Genomic DNA, 27,250 nt, shown 5'->3' on the forward strand with positions numbered 1-27,250 from the left:
GTAGAAACATTCTTGCCGTATCTACTCTATCATAACCTTTCATAATTTTAAAGACCTCTATTTAGTTACCCCTCAGCCTTCTTTTTTCAAGAGAAAAGAGACCCGGTGATTCATCCTTTCCTCATAGGTATAACCTCTGGTTCTGGTATCATCCTTGTAATGTTTTTTCCACCCTCTCCAGTGCCTCAATAACCTTTTTATAATATGGAGATCAGAATTGTACTCCAAGTGTGGTCTAACCAAGGTTCAATAATCAAGTTTAGCATAACTCCTTTCCTCTCTAAAGTTCTTGAACCTGTTGTCACCTCCCAAATCTGTGTCCATCTTTCCCAGAACTCCTTGTTTGAATCTCTTCAATCAGGCCCATGCCACAGTACTGAAACCGCTCTTACCAAGGTCACAAATGACATCCTAATTGTCTGCGACAAAGGTAATCTATCCCTACTTATCCTTCTGGACCTGTCTGCAGCTTTTGAAATGGTTGACCACAATATTCTGCTCCAACACCTCCCCAGTGTCGTCAAGCTGGATGGGACTGCACTCATCCGGTTTCATTCCGATCTTTCCAACCGTAACCACAGAATCATCTGCAATGGCTTCTCTTCCCAATCTTGCACTGTCACCTCTGGTATCCTTGGCCCCCTCCTATTTCTCATCTACATGCTCCCCCTCAGTGACATTATCCCGTAACACAATATGAGTTTTCACATGCAAGCTGATGCTACCCAGCTCTACCTCTCTTCCACCTCTCTCAAACCCTCCACCATCTCTATACTGTCAGACTACTTATCTGACATCCAGCACTGGATGAGTAAAAATTTCTTCCAATTTATTATCGGGAAGACAGACGCCATTGTCTCCAGTTCATGTCATAAAATCCATTCCCTTTCCACTGATTCAATCTCTCTCCTATCTAAGGCTGACCAAGCCTGTTCATAACTTTGGTGTTATATTTGATCACGAATTGAGTCTCTATACCTTATATCCATTCTAGCATTAAGACTGCCCATCGTAATTGTTGTGTATGGAGAAAGAGTCAGACTGAACACTGTGAGCTCAAACTAAAGTGTGACTTTGGTCTTTTATTGCAGGTCTCCAGAGTGCCTTTCCAACCTGTGAAGCCTCCTTAAAAACCTGTGCTCCCAAGGGATTATAGGATCCCTTGAGACTCCAGGGGATGAGCCCTCTGGTGGCTGTACAGAGTAAATACAAGTTTACATAAATAAGAATAATATCGCCCACTTCCGCCTTTACCTTCAACTTATCTGCTGCTAAATCCCTCATCCATGCCTTTATCACCTCTAGACTTGATAATTCCAATGCACTCTTGGCCGGCCTCCCTATAAACTTGAGGCCATCCAAAACTCTGCCAGCCATGTGCTGTATCGCACCAAGTCCCGCTCACCCCTATGCTTGTTGACCTACATTGGCTCTCAGTTAAGCAACCCCTCGATTTCAAAATTCTCATCCCTGTTTTCAAATCCCTCCATGAACTGGAGATAATGGCTTCTGTCTTCCCGATAATTAATTGGAGGAAATTTGTACTCATCCAGTGCTGGATGTCGGATAAGCAGTCTGACAGTATTCTGGCCTTTTGAACATCCCCGATTTTAAATTCCCCACTATTGGTGGTCGTGCCTTCAGCTGCCTAGGTCCTAAGCTCTGGAATTCCCTCCCTAAATCTCTCTGCCTCTCCACTTCTTTCCTCCTTTGAGGTGCTCCTTAAACCCTACCTCTTTAACCAAGCTTTTGGTTATCTGCCCTAACATCTACCTCTAAGGCTTGGCATCAAATTTTGCTTTTTTTGTAACACTCTTGTGAACTATCTTGGGACTTCTTATTAGTTAAAGGCACTATATAAATACAAGTTGTTGTTGCTTCTGCCAGTGTGCAATATTCAATTTAATTACACATTTTAATCTAAATCCAGCATATCTAAGCACATTTATATTTAATAATAAAAATCAAAGCTCCATAAACTATAGATTTTCGATCTATCCTTCTGAAATGACATGGTAGAATAAATAGCAATTAACTTTATAAGACTCCAATCGGCCAATAAAGCTACATTTCTGTAGTTTAAATCTATATTTTTCTTGTTAAGTGGTCTGTGGTCAGTGTAGTTCTGTGCTGTGGACTAATGCCCAGTGAAATCAGCAAGTAAGCTCGCCAGAATTTCTTTTTCATACATTTTTACCAGTCAGTTATGCCCTTGGATCAATGTCTCATTTACAATGGATCTCAGTATAATGCATCTAAAAATCAAACTCTACGAATTTTGGGCATCTAACCGACCTAATTGTCGGAGAACTTATGAACTGGGGAGAACTAAGAAGTTTCCTCTCAGCATCCCCATATGGCCCAGCTTCTGTCAGATTTAGTGAACGAACTTGACAGGATCACAGGAGAGCAACAATTATCACTGCTAAGCACATTGGCAGCAGGAAATGAACCAGTTGGCCATATAAAAAACTAACTTTTGACAATACTCATAGCACTGACCAGAAATTCTACAGCCAGATCCAAAAGTCGATCAGAAGTCATTTTACATTGATACAGTGATATATTTAATGTGAGGCACAGGCCAAGAAGAAAATGAAGCAAAATCTAGCTTTTATCTGCCAGTATGCAAGAGCACGGCAGTGGAACCGTTCCCACTGGCTAAAGAAGCCATCATTGAACTATTTAGCTTGGAAAGTCTAGAGTGGGTGACAGCAGCCAGAATAGGTGCAGCTACCACAGAATCCACTAGCGGTAGCTGATTTGAAGAGTCTAATAAGGGGTTGCAAATTTTGTAGACTCAGAGGGAGTGTTAGAGTAAAGCAATCATAAGTCCCATCTTTAAACTAAGGATAGAGAAACATTAACACCATATAAACAATGTGAGGCACAGGCCAGTAAAACAGCGATAAGTGGCTCTGGCCGACACATCCTCCGGAGTCCACATACAAGAAAGCAAGCCTGGGAGGAAATCAACGGCTGACTCACAGACCATGTCTACTGCCTATAGGAAGTGGTAGGAGGCCATGAATAAGATTCCATGATGTCAAGAAGAAAATGAAGCAAAATCTAGCTTTTATCTGCCAGTATGCAAGAGCACGGCAGTGGAACCGTTCCCACTGGCTAAAGAAGCCATCATTGAACTATTTAGCTTGGAAAGTCTAGAGTGGGTGACAGCAGCCAGAATAGGTGCAGCTACCACAGAATCCACTAGCGGTAGCTGATTTGAAGAGTCTAATAAGGGGTTGCAAATTTTGTAGACTCAGAGGGAGTGTTAGAGTAAAGCAATCATAAGTCCCATCTTTAAACTAAGGATAGAGAAACATTAACACCATATAAACAATGATGGCCATCATGCATACTATGATGGAGAGAGATTAGGCAGACCAGAGACCTCCATCTCTGACTTACATAATGCACTATCCAGAAAGACTTACTTGTAGGCCTAGATATTGTTGGAGAAAGAATACTACCCACTGTAACAGAGCGCTTTGTTCATCTCATGGATGTACACAGTTCTGCCCTTAGACAGATCAGTGGTAACCATATAGAGATGACCACCACCTGTGGCCTATATAGAATCCAGAGAAAAAGACACTGGAACCCTCACCAGCAACTTTAACACCAATATAATGCATCTATACTATATTTCTTCCTTCCAGGGTGACTAAGATATTATTTGGACTGATGCTCCACCTTCATGTTACTGGTTCCTGCGCTACAACTGGATAAGCCACCTTCCAGCAGAAGCACCGCTACCAGAAGGGAGCATGGCAGTCAAGACACATAGTCAGAGGATGAGATATAGTACATGATTTCCACAGGGCGTAACCACAAAATACAAAGATTGAAGCACATATTCCCTCATACAAAGAATGCAATAATGAGATGACTGTTCTCCCATATTCCCCAAAGTGTTTACAGAGACCACATTATCTGAAATCATGGTTACACAGCACAAGAATTTTTCATCCATGTCCGTACGCCTGTGATTTCCCGCAAAGTTCTCCTAATTATTGCTGCTCCACTCTAGGAGCTGGAATCAGCCCATGAATTTCTTTATATCACTGTATTTGCTTATGTTCTCCATACTATATATGGTGGTGTACTTCGAATTTCAAAAAGGCCTTTGATACAATTCCTCTGGAAAGGCAGATATTGAGGATAAAGAAAGCAGGAATGAGTGGAAATATTTGACAATGATATATAATGGATTGACCAATAGAACCCATCGGGTGGTGGTACAGGGACTGTCATCACCTGGGGGAATGTTAACAGTGGGGTCCCAAAGGGGTCTGTTTTGGGACCTCACTTATTCAACATCTTCATAAATTCATAGGGGAACTAAAACTAGGGGACATAATCTTAGAATAAGGGCCGCCCATTTAAAATGGAGATGAGGAGAAATTTCTTTTCTCAGACGGTTGGAAATCTATGGAATTCCCTGTCCCAGAGAGCTATGGAGGCTGGGTCATTGAATATATTTAAGGTGGAGATAGGCAGATTTTTGAGCGATAAGGGAGCAAAGAGTTATGGGGAGCAGGCAGGGAAGTGGAGCTGAGTCCATGATCAGATCAGCCATGATCTTACTGAATCGAGGGGCCAAATGGCCTACTCCTGCTTCTAGTGCTTATGTTATTATGTTCTTAGAAATGATCTGGAGTTAGGAGACACAAGCACAATGGTTAAATTTGCAGATGATAGAAAGCTAAATGTAGGGAAATGTAAGTGCTTCACATGGGGATAAAAAATCCAGGAAGGGACTATTACTAAAATGGAATGAAAATAACATGCATGGAAAATAAAAGAGATCGGGGGTTTATTAGCAATAAATTGAAGCTATCGCAAGTGCTCGGTAGCAGTGAGTAAAGTAAATCAGATGTTGGGATGTATTAAAAGGTCAATATTGAGCCAAAATAGCGATGTAATCCTGTCACTTTATAAAACATTGATGCAACTGCACTTAAAATACGGTGTATAGTTCTGGTTGCCACAGTACAAAAAGGATATTGCAGCAATTGAAGTATACCGAAGAGAGGAACCAGAGTGATTGCGGGTTGCAGGGACTATGGGAAGCACTTATGCAAATTTGGCATGTTCTCACTGGAAAAGAGAAGGTTGAGACGTGAAGTGATTATTGTTTTGGGAATTCTAAAGGGACTCAATAACATAGACCATGAGAAGTGGTTTCACCTTATCCAGAACATTGGTCCCGATATTTACGGGCTGCAGGGAGGGAACGAGGCAGCACAATAGCGGGGGAAACATGGATATCCCAAGGATGCGGAGGTCCAGCCAAGTTTAACGGCAGGACCTCATTATCATTTCTTTATTCGTTTCCCACCTGGCAGCCGGTCAGATTGACAGGCTGACCAGTTGCCAGGCAGGAAAGCCAGCAGCAGGAGGTCGCAGCCGTTTGGGTTGGCCCCGTAATTGGGAGGGCAGATTGAAGGTGGGGGGTTGTCAGCAGATCGCAGGGCAGTAGGTTTGGGATCGCAGATTGGGGGACAGGGGAGCATCAGCCAATTGGGCCAGTGAGGAGCGGCCGCGATTGGCAAAACGTTTGCTTCAATGGCCGGAGGGAGCAGACCTGCTGCTCCTGGCTCACAAGGAGTACTTACCTTCTGCAGCCAGCTGCTCCCGTCTCCATTTAGCTGCTAGGTTTCCTGAGCCCTGGGAGCCCGGTCAGCAACTTTTAAATTTAAATCAGGCTCCTGACTGCACCGTGGGGGCCTGATTTAAATATTATAATTGTTATGTAGAAATAGAGAGTCTGACTAGATATTTTGAGCTCAAACTAAAGTGTGACCGTAGTCTTTTATTGCAGGTCTCCAGAGTGCCTCTCCAGCCTGTGAGGCCTCCTTAAGTACCAGTGCTCCCAAGGGATTGTGGGATCCCTTGGGACTCCAGGGGATGAGCCCTCTGGTGGCAACACAAGGTATATACAGGTTTACATATATAACAACACCCACCCCTGCACCCCCCAAGTCAACAGTGTAACGATTTACAAGCTGAGTTGATCTGGGGTCTTTCTTTCCCTGGTTGATCGTCTCGGTGCAAAAGGTGGTTTTCGTGAATCGTTTGTTGGGCTCTCGCTGGGCTGCTGTGCAGCTGGCCTTGTTGGGCTGCCTGGTGTGTTGGGCCCTGTGGGTGATGGGTTCTGCTTCGTGATCAACCGTGGTGTTGGTTGGCACTTGTGTGTATGTTGGGGGGGTCAAAGAAGGTAGGGTCCAATGTGGGTTGCTCTGGATAGTCCGTGAATCTGAGTTTGATTTGTTCCAAGTGTTTCCAGTGGATGAGTCCATTTGAAAGTTTGACCGGAAACACCCTACTCCCCTCTTTTGGCCACAACAGTGCCGGGAAGCCACTTGGGACCTTGTCCATAGTTCAACACAAATACAGGATCATTGATTTCAATTTCGCGTGACACATTTGAGCTATCATGGTATATACTTTGTTGAAGCCACCTGCTCTCGACCTGTTCATGTAGATCAGGATGGACTAACGAGAGCCTTGTTTTAAGTGCCCTTTTCATGAGCAGTTCAGCGGGTGGAATCCCAGTGAGTGAGTGGGGTCTCGTGCGGTAGCTAAGCAGGACTCGGGATAGGCGAGTCTGCAGTGAGCCTTCAGTTACCCTCTTCAAGCTCTGCTTGATGGTTTGTACTATTTTATCTGCCTGCCCATTGGATGCTGGTTTGAATGGGGCAGATGTAACATGTTTGATCCCATTGCGGGTCATGAACTCTTTGAATTTGGCATTGGTGAAACATGGCCTGTTGTAGTTCACAAGGACATCAGGCAGGCTGTGCGTGGCAAACATGGCCCGCAGGCTTTCAGTGGTGGCAGCGGACGTGCTTGATGACATTATCTCACATTCAATCCATTTGGAGTATGCATCTACGACCACTAGGAACATTTAACCCAAAAATGGGCCTGCATAGTCGACATGAACCCTGGACCACGGTTTGGAGGGCCAAGACCATAAACTTAGTGCCGCCTCCCTGGGTGCATTGCTTAACTGCGAGCATGTTACATTTGTGCACGCAGGACTCTAAGTTCGCATCGATATCGGGCCACCACATGTGGGATCTGGCTATCGCTTTCATCATGACAATGCCTGGGTAAGTACTGTGGAGATCACTGATGAAAGTGTCCCTGCCCTTCTTGGGGACCACTACCCGATTAGCCCACAGAAGGCAGTCTGCCGGTATAGACATTTCATCTTTGTGCCGCTGGTACGGCTTTACATTTTCCTGCATTTCCACTGGGACACTGGACCAGCTCCCGTGAAGCACACAATTTTTTACTAGGGACATTAAGGGGTCCTGGTTCGTCCAGGTTCTAATCTGTCGGGCTGTGATGGGCGATTGCTCACTCTCGAATGCTTCCATTACCATGACTAAATATGTGGGTTGTGCCATTTCCATCCCCGTGGTGGGCAATGGCAGCTCACTGAGAGCATCGGCACAGTTTTGTGTGCCTGGCCTGTGGCGGATGGTGTAGTTGTATGCGGACAACGTGAGCGCCCATCTCTGGATATGGGCCGATGCATTGGTATTTATCCCCTTACTTTCAGAAAAAAGGGATATCAGTGGCTTATGGTCAGTTTCCAATTCAAATTTGAGCCCAAATAGATATTGATGCATTTTCATTACCCTATAAACACACGCTAACGCTTCTTTTTCAATCATGCTGTAGAGTCTCTCAGCTTTAGACTGGCGAATGATACTTGAAGGGTTAATGGTGGATAGGCAATGGCAAACATTTAAAGATCACATGGATGAACTTCAACAATTGTACATCCCTGTCTGGAGTAAAAATAAAACTGGGAAGGTGGCTCAACCGTGGCTAACAAGGGAAATTAAGGATAGTGTTAAATCCAAGGAAGAGTCCTATAAATTGGCCAGAAAAAGCAGAAAACCTGAGGACTGGGAGAAATGTAGAATTCAGCAGAGGAGGACAAAGGGTTTAATTAGGAGGGAGGAAATAGAGTATGAGAGGAAGCTTGCTGGGAACATAAAAACTGACTGCAAAAGCTTCTATAGATATGTGAAGAGAAAAAGATTAGTGAAGACAAACGTAGGTCCCTTGCAGTCAGATTCAGGTGAATTTATAATGGGGAACAAAAAAATGGCAGACCAGTTGAACAAATACTTTGGTTCTGTCTTCACAAAGGAAGACACAAATAACCTTCCGGAAATACTAGGGGACCGAGGGTCTAGAGAGAAGGAGGAACTGAAGGAAATCCTTACTGGTGGGAAATTGTGTTCGGGAAATTGATGGGCTTGAAGGCCAATAAATCCCCAGGGCCTGATAGTCTGCATCCCAGAGTACTTAAGGAAGTGGCCCTAGAAATAGTGGATGCATTGGTGATCATTTTCCAACAGTCTATCAACTCTGGATCAGTTCCTATGGACTGGAGGGTAGATAATGTAACACCACTTTTTAAAAAAGGAGGGAGAAAGAAAACGGGTAATTATAGACCGGTTAGCCTGACATCAGTAGTGGGCAAAATGTTGGAATCAATTATTAAAGCTGAAATAGCAGCGCATTTGGAAAGCAGTGACAGGATCGGTCCAAGTCAGCCTGGATTTATGAAAGGGTTTATGCTTGATGAATCTTCTGGAATTTTTTGAGGATGTAACTCGAGAGTGGACAAGGGAGAACCAGTGGATGTGGTGTATTTGGACTTTCAAAAGACTTTGGACAAGGTCCCACACAAGAGATCAGTGTGCAAAATTAAAGCACATGGTATTGGGGGTAATGTATTGACGTGGATAGAGAACTGGTTGGCAGACAGGAAGCAGAGAGTCGGGATAAACGGGTCCTTTTCAGAATGGCAGGCAGTGACTAGTGGGGTGCCACAGGGCTCAGTGCTGGGACCCCAGCTATTTACAATATACAGCAATGATTTAGATGAAGGAATTGAATGTAATATCTCCAAGTTTGCAGATGACATAAGCTGGCCACGGTGTGAGCTGTGAGGAGGGTGCTAAGATGCTATAGGGTGACTTGGGCAGGTTAGGTGAGTGGGCAAATATGTATGGCAGGCAGTATAATGTGGATAAATGTGAGGTTATCCACTTTGGTGGCAAAAACATGAAGGCAGAATATTATCTGAATGGCGGCAGATTAGGAAAAGGGGAAGTGCAACGAGACCTGGGTGTCATGGTACATCAGTCATTGAAAGTTGGCATGCAGGTACAGCAGGCGGTGAAGAAGGCAAATGTATGTTGGCCTTCATAGCTAGGGGATTTGAGTATAGGAGCACGGAGGTCTTACTGCAGTTGTACACCTGGAATATTATGTTCAGTTTTGCTCTCCTAATCTGAGGAGGGACGTTCTTGCTATTGAGGGAGTGCAGCGAAGCTTCACCAGACTGATTCCCGGGATGGCAGGACTGACATATTAGGAGAGACTGGATTGACTGGGCTTGTATTCACTGGAGTTTAGAAGGATGAGAGGGGATCTCATAGAAACGTATAAAATTCTGACGGGACTGGACAGGTTAGATGCTGGAAGAATGTCCCCAGAACCAGGGGACACAGTCTAAGGATAAGGGGTAAGCCATTTAGGAAGATGAGATACTTCTTCACTCAGAGAGTTGTTAACCTGTGGAATTCCCTACCGCAAAGAGTTGTTGATGCCAGTTCATTGGATATATTCAAGAGGGAGTTAGATATGGCCCTTATGGCCAAAGGGATCAAGGGGTATGGAGAGAAAGCAGGAAAGGGGTACTGAGGTGAATGATCAGCCATGATCTTATTAAATTGTTGTGCAGGCTCGAAGGGCCGAATGGCCTACTCCTGCACTTATTTTCTATGTTTCTATGTAGATAGACTTCTAGATGCATAAGGAAACTTTTGCAATTTCTCAGATTCAATAGCTTGTTGCAATACACACCCGACCCCGTACGACGACGCATCGCATGCTAGTACCAAACGCTTAGATGGATTATACAACACAAGCAATTTATTTGAGCATAACAATTTTCTAGCTTTTACAAAGGCATTTTCTTGGCTTTTACCCCATACCATTCGTCTCCTTTATGCAATAAGGCGTGCAGGGGTTCTCACAGTGTGCTGAGACCCGGTAAGAAGTTACCAAAGTAGTTCAGGAGTCCTAGAAACGACCGCAGCTCCGTCACGTTCTGTGGCCTCGGTGCATTCTCGATTGCCACCGTCTTTGAATCGGTGTGTCTGATGCCGTCCGCCGCGATTCTTTTCCCCAGGAACTCTATTTCAGGCGCCAGGAAAAAGCACTTTGAGCGTTTTAACCTGAGCCCCACGCAGTTGAGTCGACCAAGAACCTCCTCCAGGTTCTGCAGATGCTCGTCTGTGTCCCGACCTGTAATCAAGATGTCGTCCTGGAAGACCACCGTGCGCGGGATCGACTTCAGTAAGCTTTCCATGCTTCTCTGGAATATCGCCGCGGCTGATCGAATTCCAAACGGGCATCTGTTGTAAATGAAGAGACCTTTGTGCGTGTTGATGCAGGTGAGGCGCTTCGATGATTCCTCCAGCTCCTGCGTCATTGTAGGCTGAGGTCAAATCCAATTTCATGAATGTCCTTCCTCCCGCCAGTGTCGCAAAAAGGTCGTCAGCCTTTGGTAGGGGGTATTTATCCTGCACGGAGAAACGATTGATAGTTACTTTGTAATCACCACAGATTCTGATGGTGCCGTCTCCCTTGAGGACTAGAACAATCGGATTGGCCCACTCATAAGAATTAGGAACAGGAGTAGGCCATCTAGCCCCTCGAGCCTGCTCCGCCACTCAACAAGATCATGGCTGATCTGGCTCGTTGAATTCAATCGGCGAAATGATGCCCTCTCGTTGCAGCCGGTCCAGCTCGATCTCCACCCTCTCTCTCATCATGTACAGTACTGCTCTCACCTTGTGATGGATGGGTTGCGCCCCTGGAATGAGGTGGATCTGCATTTTTGCTCCTTGGAACTTCCCGATGCCTGGTTCGAACAGCGAGGGGAACTTGTTTAAGACCTGGGGGCACGAAGTGTCGTCAGCGGACGAGAGCGCTCGGACGTCATCCCAGTTCCAGCGTATCTTTCCCAGCCAGCTCCTGCCGAGCAGCATGAGACCATCGCCCGGTACCACCCAGAGTGGTAGCTTGTGCACCGCTCCATCGTAGGAGACCTTTACAGTAGCACTGCCGATTACGGGTATCAGTTCCTTTGTGTAAGTTCTCATTTCGTACGAATGGGAGTCAGGACTGGCCTTGAGGCCTTGCTGCACCACAATTTATCAAAAGTCTTTTTGCCCATAATGGACTGGCTCGCGCCCGTGTCCAGTTCCATTGACACAGGGAATCCATTTAATTCAACCTTCAGCATTATCGGGGGACACTTTGTGGTAAATGTGTGCACCTCATATACCTCTGCCACCTCGGTCTGAGGCTCTGGTTCGTCATGATCCGCCGTGTATCTGTCCTCCTCTGTGACATGGTGGTTTGCAGGATTAGCAGAGTTTGCAGCTCGCCTGCACATATGTTGGGAGTGTTCCATTGTTGCACAGCCCTTGCAAACAAACCCTTTGAAGCGGCATGAATGGAAACGATGATCACCCCCACAGCGCCAACAAGATGTTAACAGCCTTGCATTCATCATCCTTGATGGTGGACTCAGACATCTGCGAACGTACAGCTGCAGGCATGTGGGGCCTGTCCTGAACATTGCGATTTGAAAACAACATCACTTTGTTCACAGTGCTTGTAGCAGCACTCGTGCTGAGAGATTTGCTTAGTATTGTCACTGGTGGCAATGAACGCCTGGGCTATCGCTATGGCCTTACTCAAGGTTGGGGTCTCTACAGTCAACAGTTTGCGAAGTATCACTTCATGGCCAATGCCAAGTATAAAGAAGTCCCTGAGCATGTGCTCCAAATGTCCTTCAAATTTCGCAATGTCCTCCAAGGCGTCTCAGCTCAGCGACATAGCTCACCACTTCCTGGCCTTCCGACCTTTTGTAGGTGTAGAACCGGTACCTCTCCATCAGAATGCTTTCCTTCGGGTTTAGATGCTCACGGACCAGTGTGCACAAATCATCGTATGATTTCTCTGTGGGTTTCGCTGGAGCAAGCAGGTTTTTCATGAGGCCATACGTTGGTGCCCTGCAGACAGTGAGGAGAATCGCCCTTCGTTTGTCAGCGTTCGCTTCTCCTTCCAGTTCGTTGGCCACGAAGTATTGGTCGAGTCGCTCCATGAAGATTTCTCAATCATCTCCCTCTGAAAATTTCTCCAGGATGCCCACTGTTCTCTGCATCGTTGGGTTCGTCATATGTATCTCGTCCCAGTTGTTATGTATGAATAAAGGGTCTAACTAGATACTGTGAACTCAAAGTAAAGTGTGACCGTTGTCTTTTATTGCAGGTCTCCAGAGTGCCTCTCCAGCCTGTGAGGCCTCCTTAAGTACCAGTGCTCCCAAGTGATTGTGGGATCCCTTGGGACTCCAGGGGATGAACCCTCTGGTGGCAACACAAGGTATATACAGGTTTACATATATAACAACAAAGTATCCTGCCTCTCCAAGATGAGACACAAATACAATTCACAATCTACCGCCATTTCGGCAGGTTGAGGTTGAGTTTTGTGATTTTTTATTTCCCCCCCCACTCCTTCCCCGACTCTCTCCTGCCTATCATGGGGGTGGCGGGAGGTTTCCTAAGGAGATGGTGAAAGCAGATATTATTGACTCATTCAAATGCAAAGTAGATAGCTTTCTTTCAGAAAGTAATACCTTGGGATATAATAGATAAGTAATTTGAGACATGACATATGGTAAGTGTAGCAATGTCATGTCGTCGCTAGAGTCCTCCTCAACTGTCTTCTCCCTGTGGCTGAGGATCTCCTCCCGGTATCACAGTGCGGATTTTGTCTCCTACGGGACACAATGGACATGATTTTTGCAGCACGACAGCTGCATGAAAAATATAGGGAACAGCGTCAGCCCTTATACGTGGCCTTCTTCGACCTTACAAAGGCCTTTGACACTGTCAACCACGAGGGTCTATGGAGCTTCCTCCTCCATTTTGGATGCCCCAAATGTTCATCACCATCCTCTGCCTGCTCCACAATGACATGCAGGCCGTGATCCTTACCAATGGATCCATTACAGACCCAATCCATATCCGGACCGGGGTCAAACAGAGCTGCCTCATCACCCCCAACCCTTTTCTCAATCTTCCTCGCTGTCATGTTCCACCTCACAAACAAGCTCCCTGCTGGAGTGGAAGGAAACTACAGAACCAGTGGGAACCTGTTCAACCTTCACCATCTCCAGACCTGGTCCAAGACCACTCCAACCTCTGTCGTCGAGCTACAGTACGCGGACGACGCTTGCGTCTGCGCACATACAGAGGCTAAGCTCCAGGACATAGTCGACGTATTTACTAAGGTGTACGAAAGCATGGGCCTTACACTAAACATCTGTAAGACAAAGGTCCTCCACTAGCCTCTCCTCGCCGCACAGCACTGCCCCCCAATCATCAAGATCCATATTGTGGCACTGGATAACGTGGACCATTTCCCATACCTCGGGAGCCTCTTATCAACAAGAGCAGACATTGACGACGAGATTCAACACCACCTCCAGTGCGCCAGTGCAGCCTTCGGCCGCCTGAGGAAAAGAGTGTTTGAAGATCAGGCCCTCAAAACTGCCACCAAGTTGATGATTTACAGGGCTGTAGTAGTACCCGCCCTCCTGTATGGCTCAGAGACATGGACCATGTACAGCAGACACCTCACGTCACTGGAGAAATACCACCAATGATGCCTTCGCAAGATCCTACAAATCTCCTGGGAGGACAGATGCACCAATGTTAGTGTCCTTGTCCAGGACAACATCCCCAGCACTGAAGCAATGACCACACTTGATCAACTCTGTTGGGCAGGCCACATTGTTCACATGCCAGACAAGAGAATCCCAAAACAAGCGCCCTACTCGGAATTCCTTCACGGCAAACGAGCCAAAGATGGGCAGAGGAAATGTTACAGGGACACCCTCAAAACTTCCATGAAAAAGGGCAACATCCCCACTGACACCTGGGAGTCCCTGGCCAAAGACCGCCCTAAGTGGAGGAAGTGCATCCGGGAGGGCGCTGAGCACCTCGAGTCTGATCGCCGAGAGCATGCAGAAATCAAGTGCAGGAGAGTGGCAAACTTGTCCCACCCATCCTCTCCCTCAACGACTATTTGTCCCACCTGTGACAGGGACTGTGGTTCTCATATTAGACTGTTAAGCCACCTAAGGACTCATTTTAAGAGTGGAAGCAAGTCTTCCTCGATTCTGAGGGACTGCCTATGTTGATGATGAATTTGAGGCATGATATATGCTAAGTGTAGCATGCTTGGAGGAATAGGTTAACTTTGGACCTAGTTCCCAAAGCTATCCGATCACTGGATGTTTCCCTGCCTCATGTCTGTGTCTGTTGTAGACTAATTGACAAGGACTGATTGTCATGATTAGTTAACAACACCAGGATGGTAGAAGATGAACTAGAAGGACCTTCGTCTTTATTCATCTCACAATTCCTATGTTCCTATGTGCATTTTTGATTAGTTGTTGGGCAACAGTGAATTTACAAAATGAGACCATTACTAATGTGGTAAATGGAGAAAGACAAGCTCAGTTATGGCTGATAATTTATTGTATACTGTGCAAGCCATGTAGTGTTTCCAATGGACCCTCTTGTTTTGGTGAGTACTTGTGAGATGGTATCAGTCAGATAGCTACATAACTTTACTCATCTTAGTTAACACACAATTGAAATGGGAGGCAGTAAGTTTTTCCTAAACCTTCCAACCCCAGCTGAAAAGATGACAGAATCAGTAACAAGGGGCCAGAGAATCAGGATTATTATTAACGAATGAAGGGGAAAGTTAGAAGTTTATTTAATAAAGAGGGGGAAAAATTGGGCAACTTAACGCCACCCGGTTGAGCCGGGATCCTGGACAAAATGCCAGCTGCCACTCTAACGTCCTTCTCTAGCCCGGGACTCGGTGGCCGACTTTTTGGTGAGGGCCATAGCGCTGCCATTAGCTTCGCTAGCCCTGGACATGTAAATCTGGAGAGCGTGACGACAGTCAGAGTGCAACGCCAACTTAACACCATGCTCTGCGAAATTGAACCTTTGGGCTGAGCTGAGGGGTGGGTCCCAAGGTTGCTCTGAAAAACGAGCATGCAGCAGACTGAAAGACACTATCAGCACTTCTTAAAAGGGACACACACATCCTTCAGGTAAGTTTGCATTTAAGCTTTGGGACTGGATTTTTGATACTTTACTGAAGTAGTGGCTTCGTTTTTAAGGGTGCAGGGAGTGTTGCTGGACACATGCAAGTCCTCGGATGGTAAAGGAAGGCTCTGAGAAGACAGAAAATGTTGCAAATATTCAGCAGGTCAGGCAGCATCCGTGGCAGGAGAAACAGAATTTGCATCTCAGGTCGAGATGCTGCCTGACCTGGTGAGTATTTCCAGCATTTCCTGCTTTTATTTCAGATTTACGGAATCCGCTCGCAGAGGGAAAAGGAAGACATAGAAGAGGAGGAAGCAGAAGGAAGGATGCAACTCAGACAGCCCCTTTCTGGCCAGGATAACTGGGATGGTATCATCCGCTTGTGGTACTTGTGACCACAACCCCAATTTTAGGTAACAGCCACCATAGGAAAAATGCCATTGTTCAGATAACTTTGTCCTCTTAGCATCAGCTCTGGACTTCATAGTGACATGTCCACAGGGCCCTGGAACACATAGGAACTGTAACATGACCCAATTAATTAGATCTTCCTCCTGAGGAACGGATGTCAAGGCCTTGGAGAGGGTGCAGAGGAGATTTACGAGAATGGTACCCGGGATGAGGGATCAGTTCAGTGGAGAGACTAGGGGCTGGATTTTCTGGTGATATTTGCCTCTGTTTTTGCCCCGGAAGGGCAGCAATGGCAGCGGTGAGCTCTTCTGGGTGGGTGGTCAGCTTCCAGTGTCCCGCGGGGGTTTTCGGGGCCGGTTTTGCGGGGGCCCGGAAGAGTTGAGCCAGTGTGCAATGACCCTGGTTGCAGCACCAGCTCACTTTTGGACTTCTGTCCAACCCATGCGCCCTGCAGCGCACCCCGCTGGGACCACCTGAAAAAACGGGCAGTCCAACCTATACCGACTGCAGTGGGGTAAGTAATGTCCATCTCAGGTAAGTGTGTTTATAGTTTCATTTTTTTGTGTGATTTATGTTGTGGTGGCATAGGCTATGGATTGGGAATGTTTTTGGTGAGGGTTTTTCCACATCAGAAAAAATTCAGGTAAGTGGAATTTTGGCCACCCCCAACATTCTTTCATTGAGAAAAAAGTACAGTGCTAGAGATGACATGTTTTTAAATTATGCTTCTATAAAAATATAAAGCTTGGTAGAATATTAGTCAGATGTTTTAATCTAAAGTATAAGTAAAAAAAAACTGCAAATATTGGAAAGAAAAACAGTAAATACTAGAAATACAGAGCAGGTCAGTTAGCATTTCTCAAGGGAAAAGGCAGGTTAAAAGTTTGGACAGAAGTCACATTCAGAACTGAAAACTGAAAGATATTCAAGCATTTCAGGAGCATTGGGGAAAAAAGAAAGGAGAAAACAAGAGAGGTAGTAAAGGGCTGAACAACCTATAAACTGGTTATAAAGAAAAGCAGGGAGCCGATAATAAAAAAGATAATTTCAGTGAGGCAATGGAACGATTTTAGAAAATACAAAAGAACATGCAATAAGTAAAATGGTGAAATATGTAATTGCATGTCATTCAACCAGCCTGTAACATCCAAATAATTATACTAATGCTGGGAAATTTGATTGACAGGATAATTGTGGGTCGGAGCTCTCCTGCAATGTTTCCCGACTTCCCAGCCATCCAACATTTCGTGCTCATTCTCCTCCTCATCCTCCAGGAAATGTAAAGATAATAATGCCCCAACGTGTACACCCACAGTGCAAGGGGAATAGCATCAGGTGAGAATTGGATCTCTGAAGCACTCCTCAGAAACCCCTGTCCCCATACACTGAAGGGACAAAATGACAACCAGAACTTTCCAAGATCACTGCCACTCCAAAATACACTTCTTTTCAACATTGAGAATACAACCTACCTACCCCCCTCAACTCGCAACTGGTTTCAGGACCTGTGGCACTTATTTCATATGAAAATGTAGACATGACTCTCGGCAATTATTAGTGAGCAAAATGACTCAAGGCATTCAAATGTCACTTTCGTGGCATTACCATGCAATCAGAATTTTGCTGCAAGGATACCACCATTGCCCATGATATCAGCAAGTTATGTGACTGGAAAAGAGGCTTGGCATAATGGGTCTCCACACACTTTCTCAACTTAATACCCTGAAAAAAGGCGCAGACTGTCGAGCAGACAGTCAAATGAGAAAAAGCGGGATCATCGTGTTTACACCTGTAAAACAAGGCAACTGATATGAGAGTGATTGTCTGTCCTGCTGCTGATCAGCACTCGTGATGTCAGCTGTCTGTCCTAATTGTTAAACAATCTGCGCTGAGACAGCCCACTCATCCCACTTTGACATGAGCCAGGTAATATGTAATGCAGCCAATACAAAGACACTGACAGACCTGCCAAAAATTAAAGGAGACATTTTAAATCTAGTCATAATACTGCCATGCGATAAACTTCCCACAATGAAATATTACAAAGTGTTTTGTGATTTGAAATAAGACCGATATCTGATTGGGCACAGTATGAATATTTGTGATATTCAGCAATGTGATTTTGTGCAATATGAAGAAAAAATAAAAGGTGAAGAAAATAGAATTCTACATTGTAAAGTGCTAAGGAAAGGTCCATGGTAGATTAGCAGAGCCATCAACAGTACTTGAAATATAATTCTGTACATTAGACTTACCATGGTCTTTACCATCTGCTGTTCCAACATGGGTACCATTCTCCAAATGTACTTCACCATCTGAATTTGGCCTCTCTGAAGATAATTTCTGCAAGAGCAAATCAGACATGATCAATCTCCTATTGCTGTTAACTCTCCACTGATTTCCTCCAACGAAACCTGTCGGGATGATTTCCTCTGGTAGCTATGCACAGCAACATTGTAAGCAAATATGGGAACATTTCTCCTGGTTGGTATTTCTAGCAAAATCCCTGGGGAATCTGATAGTTCAGCAGAACTCATCAGAAATTGGCAAAGACCCAGTTGCTTCCGCGATTTGTCAGTTGATCTCGTAAGGGGCAGGACCTCCGTCTGACCCTTACAGAGCCATTGAGATTAGAGACAGAGACAGAGCTGAGGGTGGGATCTCCATATACCAGGAGTTCCCATTTATCTGGCTCAGCCATGGCCTGGCATAGGACTGGAGGCTGGTCGTTGAAGTGTACGAACTTCCAGAGGGACAGACATGGGCCCTACTGGGGAACGGGAGGGGTTCAGGTGAGTAGACTGGCTAAGACCTTCAAAGAAAGGTGAGGATTTGTTTTTAAACATTTATTAGATTGTTTCCCCACCTCCATCCTTGCATAGAGACCAAAGAGGAGAGACTGAGAGGAGCAATTTCCTCTCTCCCCATTGGCAGATAGGAGCTGTATTTACCAGTGCCTGGGGCAGAGATACCAGAGAAGTGTCTGTAGTGGCCTGGCCACCTACGAGCCCATGCAAATTAGGTGCCTTGTGTAATGTCTGTAGCTCCACACTGTGGATACCTGTGTTACTTCAGCTAATGCTGTTAACAAAGAGCAGGTCACCTGACCAGCAGGTCAGGGGTCACCGGAACCTGCAGCCATTTTACAGGCTGTGATGTGTGTGCTCTCTAAGATATGATATTGCCGACGGGAATGGGATGTAATTGAATAATACAAAGCTGAAATTATTGTTGGTGAAGGATTCAGCCAGCCGACAGAGAGACGTTGAGAGCTTCTCTGTTTTTGGAAACAGCTACAAATCCGAGGTAAATTACGAGTGCACTTGGTGAAACGGCCAGAGTCAAAATGGCTGTCCCTATGGGAGTTATAGGGCATGTGGGGGAATTTCAATGCGACTGTGAATGTTTCAGAGCGTATGTGGATGGGATAGAAATGTTTTTCACTGTAAATATCATCGAAATTCCTGGTAATGAAGACAATAACTGGGCGGTGTTGGAACAAAAAAGAGCTATATTCTTAACTGAAGTTGTATGAAATGCTGATAAATTTGCTTGTGCCTGACAAGCCAAAGGATACAATGCTGAAACAGATTCTAACTAAGCTAGAACAACATTACAGCCCTGCTCCGTTAGAAATTGCTGAAAGTTATCGTTTCGGAATATGAAATCAGGAGGCCGAAGAAAATATCAGTAACATTGTAGCATTAGAAAATGATCTATTCACTGTAATTTTGGAGACTTTCAGAACCGAGCATTGGGAGACTGCTTTGTTTGTGGGATGAAAAATGATGCGATCCGAAGTAAGTTATTGACAACGCCTGACTTGACTTTTGATTTAGCTTGTCAAGACAACTAGGTCAATGAGCATGGCTGACCAATATTCCCAAGAATTTCATACTAATTTCAGTCATCAGACAACCGAGGTGAACCGCCTGCAGGTTCAAAGTAAAAGGCGGTGGAGTCCCAAAGTCTCAGAAATTGAAAATGAGAACAGAGTATTGACGTCCTGCTATCGGTGACTGGGACAACACATTGCACAAAGTTGTCCATATGTGAAGGCAGAGTGTTTCGTCTGCAGGAAAACTGGGCATCTTGCGAAGGCATGCTGACTGAAGGGTAAACCAGCTTTCAAAGCTATGAGTAGAAATCCCCAGCGACTACATAGCAATAGAAGAACAGGACGAGGAGATGTGAGAGTTAAACGTCATCAGGTGCATGAGGTTAACGGACGGCGATTCAAAAAGTATCATAATCCACATTGATGTTGCAGGATTCAAGATACCCATGGAAATCGACACTGGTGCATCCATGAGTGTAGTACCGGAGTTGCTATGCTGCGACAAATTGCAGGATTTCCCATTGGAGAAAACCAAGACAGAGCTGCGAGGCTACTCGGGAGAGAACATTCCGATGGTAGGTCGTATCACCGTACTGGTGAAATACAAGGATCAAGATCAGAGCTTGTCTCTAATAGTAGTGGCAGGAGACAAGCCTGCCTTACTAGGAAGAAATTGGTTGGGGTCACTGAAGCTGGATTGGAGTGAGATTTTTCGTGTTGAAACGAGATTTGCGTCAAAGGATGATGTTATCAAGAATTATCCGAAGGTGCTCTGCGAAACGGGCAGTCCGATCCAAGGCTTCAAGGCGAGTGTCAGGATACAGAAGGACGCTAGATCGGTTTACTGCAAGCTACGTCCCGGACCATATGCACTCAAGGAGAAAGTTGAGCAAGAACTCAAAAGATTAGAGATTGAGAACATTATTTGTAAGATAGATCGATGTAATTGGGCTACACCCATTGTTGTTGTACTTAAGTCCGATGGTAAGGTAAGATTGTGTGGTGATTGTAAAGTAACCGTAAACCAGGTACTAGAGGGTAATGTCCCCAATACATTGCCAAATATAGAAGAGTTGTTCACAACATTGACAGGGGGTCAGATTTTCTCAAAGTTGGACCTGACGAATGCCTACTTACAGCTAGAACTAGATGGAGTCTAAGTCATGCTTGGCTATAAATACTCATCTAGGCCTATATCAATTTAATAGACTACCATTTGGAGTGTCTTCCGCCCCTGCCATATTCCAAGGGATAATGAACCAGATTTTGCAAGGTATTGAAGGGGTAATATGTTATTTTGATGACATAATCATTTCAGCACCAAATAGGCAAATTCATAACATATTGAATGAAGTCCTCAAATGGCTAGAGATGTATAGTGTACGAGTGGCTGCTCACAAGTGAGAGTTATTTCAAAACTCAGTGGAGTACTTAGGGTGCAGAGTAGACAAAGGTGGTTTACATCCAACCAAGGAAAAACTGGATGCAATCAGAAATACACCCACTCCCAAGAATGTCACTAAACTTCGATCATTTTGGGGTCTTTTGAATTATTATGGGAAGTTCCTACCAAACTTGGCTACAGTATTACATCCACTGAATGATCTATTGAAAAAACAGGTCCATTAGAAGTGGTCAAAAGAATGCGATACAGCATTCAAGGAGTGTAAAAGCAACTTGGTAGAGAGCACCATGTTAGTTCACTAGGACATATCTCAGGAGATCAAGCTGGCATGTGATGCCTCTCCGTATGGAGTTGGGGCAGTAGTCTCTCATGTATTACGTAGTGGGGAGGCGAGACCAATTGCTTTTGCATCACGCACTCTCAGTGCCAGTGAGCGTAATTATGCGGAAATCGAAAGGGAAACTTTGGCATTAATTTTGGGGGCAAGAAGCTCCACAAATACTTGTATTGTCGTAAGTTTACTCTCATTGTGGACCATAAGCTCCTGACAGCAATCCTCCATCCAATGTCCCCAGTCCCAACATTAGCTGCAGCCCAAATGCAGGGATGGGCTTTGATTTTGTCAGCACATACATATGATATTGAATACAGACGATCAGCTGATCACAGTAATGTTGATGCTATGTCTAGATTGCCTTCCCCATCACAAGTTACACCCGATAGGGAAGAGGTGTTCCATTTTTCATACATCGATGAACTGCCAGTCACAGCTGAAGAGATTGGGAAGGCAACCAAACGTGACCCAGTGATGTCAAAGGTGTATGATTATATTGCAAACGGATGGACAAACCAAGTAACAGACAAAGATATTCATCCATTCTTCATTCGTAGGAATGAATTATCAGTCGATAAAGATTTTATCATGTGGGATGCAAGAGTGGTTATACCAAATAACTTCAGGTCCATATTATTATGACCTCCATGACCAGCACCTGGGAATGAGCTTGACCAAGAGGTTTGCACGCAGTTACTTATGGAGGCCAGGTCTTGATAAAGATATAGAGTACATAGTCAGTCAGTGTACGATATGTCAATTGGTAAGCAAGCAACCACCACCAGTACCATTACAGCCATGGCAATGGCCTCCCAGGGTGTGGTAAAGGCTACATATCGATTTTGCTGAGCTAGAAGGGCAACAATTGGTCATTGTGATTGATAGCCATTCGAAGTGGGTTGAGTTTCCAATGTGGAAAATACCAACACGTAAAACATTAGACATTTTGTGAAGATTTTCTTCTTCATTTGGCCTTCAAGAAATTGTTTCGGAATATGGACCACAATTTCGTTAAGAAGAATTTGCACAGTTCACGAGCAAAAATGGTGTGAAACATACATCCCACCGTACCACCCTGCTTCGAATGGTGCAGCAAAGCGCACTGTACAAATTGTAAAACGTGCCCTCATCAAACAAATGTTGGATCCAAATCCAAAGAAACGACAGTCGTCATTGGACCACAAATTGGCAAATTTTCTAATAACATATCGTAATACTCCTCACACAACTACTGGTAGAACACCAGCAGAGTTGTTTCTCAAACGACAGCCACGAACCAGATTCTCATTGTTAAAACCAAAGTTGGCACAGTCCGTAGAAGAGACACAATTAAGATAGAAAGAAAATCATGATAGAGGTAGAGTAAAAGAGAGAAGTGTGAAATTAAATCAGAAGGTGAGAGTGAAGAACCATCACTATAAAGAGGTCAGGGGTCATCAGAATTTGCAGCCATTTTACAGGATATGTGATGTATGTGCTCTCTAAGATATGACACCTTCCTGGAAATAAATAGTGTCACCTCAGCCCTCTCTTCAAAAATATTTTTTCCTTGTTCATGCCACGATCCAGGCCTGGATTCTCAGATGAGTCCACACCCACCACTGAACCGCCAGGTATGCCTGCTTCTGCTTAGCTTACTGGCTGACAATGCTCCACTGGCTGGAATCCACGATTCCTGACCTGAAATTCCATGTCCCTAGCCATACCTCGTTCCACACCACAGACCATGTTTCAGGAAGCTGGAAGTTCCATTCTTCACAAGACTCTGCAGAAACGCCCGAGTGAAAGTCATGGCCTAGCATAGCCGGGTCCGGCCTAATGCAGCCTTCTGTTTCACTACTCCTGGAGTTAAAGTGGGAGTGCACTGGAAGGGCTGTGGTTCATCAGCATTCTAGTAATCCAAGTCGCAGTTTTCTGTCTACTTATATGCCAGCACAGTTTGCAATCATGAGCAAGAGGTAGAGTATGAATGATCAGAGTTTATTTGGACATTATTATGGGATATTTCAATCTTGCAGTTTGTTGAAGGCCTGCAGTAATCATTACAGTTTACTTTACCGTGGCTCTCTTTCTCTGCTGAAGGCGATGCCATTTGCGTGATTACAGTTCAACAAGCATTGGCAGCCCTTTGGTGGGAGTTACACACCAGTGTGATCGGGGACAGAGGGTGCCTACAGGCTATTTAACCATGAAGGCATCAACGTCAGTTGCAATGCCATCCTCAACAAACATCCAATACTAGAAATACTCAGCAAGTCAGGCAGCATTTGTGGAGAGAGAAACAGAGTAAAAGTTTCAGGTCACTGACCTTTTGTCATAACAGTTCTGATGAAAGGTCATCAATCTGAAACGTGAACTCCATTGCTCTCTCCACAGATGCTGCCTGACCTGCTGATTATTTCCAGCATTTTCTGTTTTTATTTCAGATTTCCAACCTCGCAGTATTTTGCTTTTGTAGCCGACTCAACAAACATCCATTCAGTTTCCAGCTGGGATCACTGGATAAGGATAAGGATTTTCCCCATCCACAGTCCAGATATATGGGGCAGGATTTTAATTCTGAGGCAGGGAAGGAGCGGGAGGTGCTGGATTGCAGTCGGAAATCCCGTGAGAACAGTTTCCCTGAAGTTAACGGCAGGGACTGATTAACATTTTTTTTCCTGCCTGCAGCCAGCCAGATTGAGAGGCTGGCTGTAGGGTAGGTCGGCCTGCAGCATCAGGTCACAGCCGAGCAACAGAGAGGAAGAGAAAGGGATCAGAGGCTGGGCTGGGGAGGGTCGGCAATCGGGGACCAGAGATTGGAAGGCCAGAGAGGATGGGGTCGGGGGATAGTGGGTGGGTGGGTGGGAGATCGGAAGGCCGGAGGAGGGATCAGAGATCGGGCGCCTCATGGGGGGAGGTCAGAGGCCTTGTGAGGGAGATCAAAAGGGTCGGGGGGGGGGTTCCAACCATGGGTGGTTGACGAGGAGGTACACTGGATCCAGTAGGGTAGTATAACTTCTTGGATCCAGCACTTCGGCCTTCGTTTAGCTGCCAGGATCCCCAAGGTCCGAGAAACCCGGCTGTCCAGACTTGAATTTAAAATGGTGCTTCAAAATTAGGTAATGCAGCCTCATTATAATATTTAAAGCACCTACCCGCCTCCTTGGTGCAGGTCAGCTGCCCGCCCCCCCCCCCCCCGTCCCTCCTCCATTAAAACCAGAAGTGGGCGCGTAAGATATCTGAATCCCAAACCTAACACTTTAATCTTCCAACTGACCCAAATCCGCCTGTTTTCTGGGCTTAAATTTCCTCCCATGGAAGCAAATTATAGCATCTTTATCATCCCCCAGCTCAATTCAGCCAACTCAGCACAAGTCAGGGATAGTTTTAACCTGGGATATTCCTGTATGGTTTAGGACCACACCATGCAGTACATTTATCTACTAAGCCATCAGGGGAATCCCCCAGTGGTGCTGTCGAATCAGCAGCTTTCCCTTCAGGTTTGCCTGAGAGTGAGTGCCCCCTTCTGATGTCAATTGAAATCAGGAACTGATCTCAGCCTGTGGGGAATCACAAGTACTGTTCACATTATCCACAAGAGATATGGATGAGGGGCACTGCATTCCTTTTAATGCACGCCTGACAAATGCAGAACAAAATCCACAAGTTAAAAGGAGTTACAAACCTACAAAACGAAGGGCAGAAAAAGGCCCCCCCATCCATCAGGCCTCCCTGATCCAGACATGGTGCAGCTACACACACACCATTGACCCACCCCTCTAATCATGCAATCTCCTGGGAGAGACAAAATAAAGGGTAAAACCAAAAGTCAATTTAGGAAAATGTTGGGAAGTTCCTCTCTGACTCCCTTAAGCAAAACTCCAGGAGACTGCTGTAACCCATAAAACCATCTAATCCCAGCTAACCACAACATACCCCTTATAATTGGAAGTGCCCTCCTCTCTCTGGAGCTTGTCCAACTCCCTTCTGAAGAGCATTCATATTTACTACATGCTTCAGTAATCTGTTCACGGGCAATGACCCGCATGATTTAAAGTAATGGAGGGAAATTCTGGCAGGTTTAGAAAGAGGTGGGATATCCTCCCCACCAGATTTTTCTCTCTGGGCTCGCCCAGGTCATGATTAACTTCCAGGTGGTAAAGGCAAAAATCTACCCCGATGAACAGCAATGGTCCCAACATGGAGCCCTGTGGGACTCCATTCATGGCTATCCCCGTATCGATCTACTCCCAATGATAACCCTCTGTTTAGGAGAGTGCAACCAGTTACCTATCCACTGTAATATCGGACACCATATAATGTAATCTCTTCCAACTGCTGTACATGCAATATTGTCTTGAAGGCTTTCTGGAAAGCAAGACATGTAACATCTACTGGATTGGCATCATCCATTAATTTATTTTGTAGTATTTACATCACAGAAACAGGCAATTCGGCCGAACAGGTCCATGCCAGTGTTTATGCTGAGCCTCCTTCCCCCATTCTTAATCTAACCCCAACAACATATCTTTCTATTCCTTTCTCCCTCATGCATTTAACTAGATTCCCCATAAATGCATCTACTATACTACACCTGTCCACTATCGTGTTTTCTTGCACAGGCAACTCTCGTTTATCCGGATCGCTCGGGGATTTGGCAATTCCGGGTAAACGAATTTTCCGTCAGGGCGAGTTTACATTTTAAAGTTAAAACTTTAATGAATAAATATAATCAGCTACAAACAGTAACAAGGCAGTTAAGTATACAAAAGATGGACATTGCCAGCATGCATGTACTTCCACTGGACTGTAATCGCAGAGGGACGAATGCTGCACTGGGAGTGGCAGCAGGTGGCCTCGGGGAGGAGATTGTCTAGCTCCGGGGTTCAGCGCACTCTCCGGGCTGCGTTCTGTGCCTGGAACCGGGTACCAACACTGCCCCCGTTCCCAGCGTCAGCGGCGGCCGCGAGAGACAGCGGCTACAGCAGTGCGCGCACACACACACACCAGCAAAGCAAGGGCAGAGGAGGGTGAACTTGTGTATTCAGTTTTCAGATTTTTACAGTAGATTTTCTGAGTCCTTGCTCATGGTGAGTGTCACGTTGTGCAATTGTTAGCAATTGTGCAGCAGAATTTTAAATTCCGTTACAGTGGGTTTTCCGTTAGATCCGTATCCGGATAAATGAGAGTGCACTGTAGTTCTAATAGTGGCTTTAGTCATCCGCTAGTCGATTATTATAGCAGTCCCTATTCTCTTGACAATTATTTAGTTTATACCTCGTGCATGTGTGGTTTTTTAGATTAATTTCCCTAAGGACCTGTGGGATAAAGGAAGTCTGAAATGTGTTTAATTTATTTTTTCAGACTTCTCAGTCAGATAGATTAACACTTCCTTAGACCACGTATAATTAAAATACAACTAGGTTTTTTGTCTGGAACATGCATAACTTGTTTTCTTTTCCACACTTCTCAAGACAAATCAAAAGTTGAGCCAACCCAAACCATGACTAACATGTAGCACTTATAAAGGGATGAAGGAGATAAGAAACAGAGCTTAGAAAAAGGAACAGAAAGGGAAAGAGCTACATAAATAGACAGAAACAAAGAACCACAAAAAAGCTTGAATAATGGACAAAAACAAATATGCATACACATGATAAACTGAAAGAAATAAAAAAGAGAGGAAGTAGATTTTGTTCTCAAAATGGCAGTTGCATGAAACTGCGGCCATTTTATTCACAGTCTTCTAGATTGCTGCTCCGAGAGCAGAAGGGGGTTAGAAGTTGAGGCTAATTTTCCAGCAAGGCTCCAGACCCACAGCATGGTGCATCACGAGGTGTGAGCTCAGATCAGAGATTTGAGCAACAATGTTATAGCCCTATCTCTAATCTATGCTACTATCTTGCAAGGCTCTGTGCGGGGAGTAAAGCCCTGCTGAATTCACCCTCATATTTCCACATCTAGCCTCAGAAAGGACATGAATATGTTTTTCTTTGCTAATTAGGGCTTATTCTTTTAATTAACAAAATAAAAGA

General features: G+C 45.1%; 1 protein-coding gene across 1 annotated transcript in view; it reads right to left on the reverse strand.

Moving 5' to 3' along the window:
* Positions 1–27,250, reverse strand: part of afap1 (actin filament associated protein 1) — a 405,203-nt gene that overhangs the window by 109,377 nt on the left and 268,576 nt on the right. Inside the window, exon 8 of the mRNA XM_070871376.1 lies at positions 17,912–17,999. Within this exon, the coding sequence (XP_070727477.1) occupies positions 17,912–17,999 (88 nt within the window). The remainder of the gene's footprint in view (positions 1–17,911; positions 18,000–27,250) is intronic.

Source organism: Pristiophorus japonicus, chromosome 2 (genome assembly GCF_044704955.1).
Source record: "Pristiophorus japonicus isolate sPriJap1 chromosome 2, sPriJap1.hap1, whole genome shotgun sequence".
Lineage (NCBI taxonomy): Eukaryota > Metazoa > Chordata > Chondrichthyes > Pristiophoridae > Pristiophorus > Pristiophorus japonicus.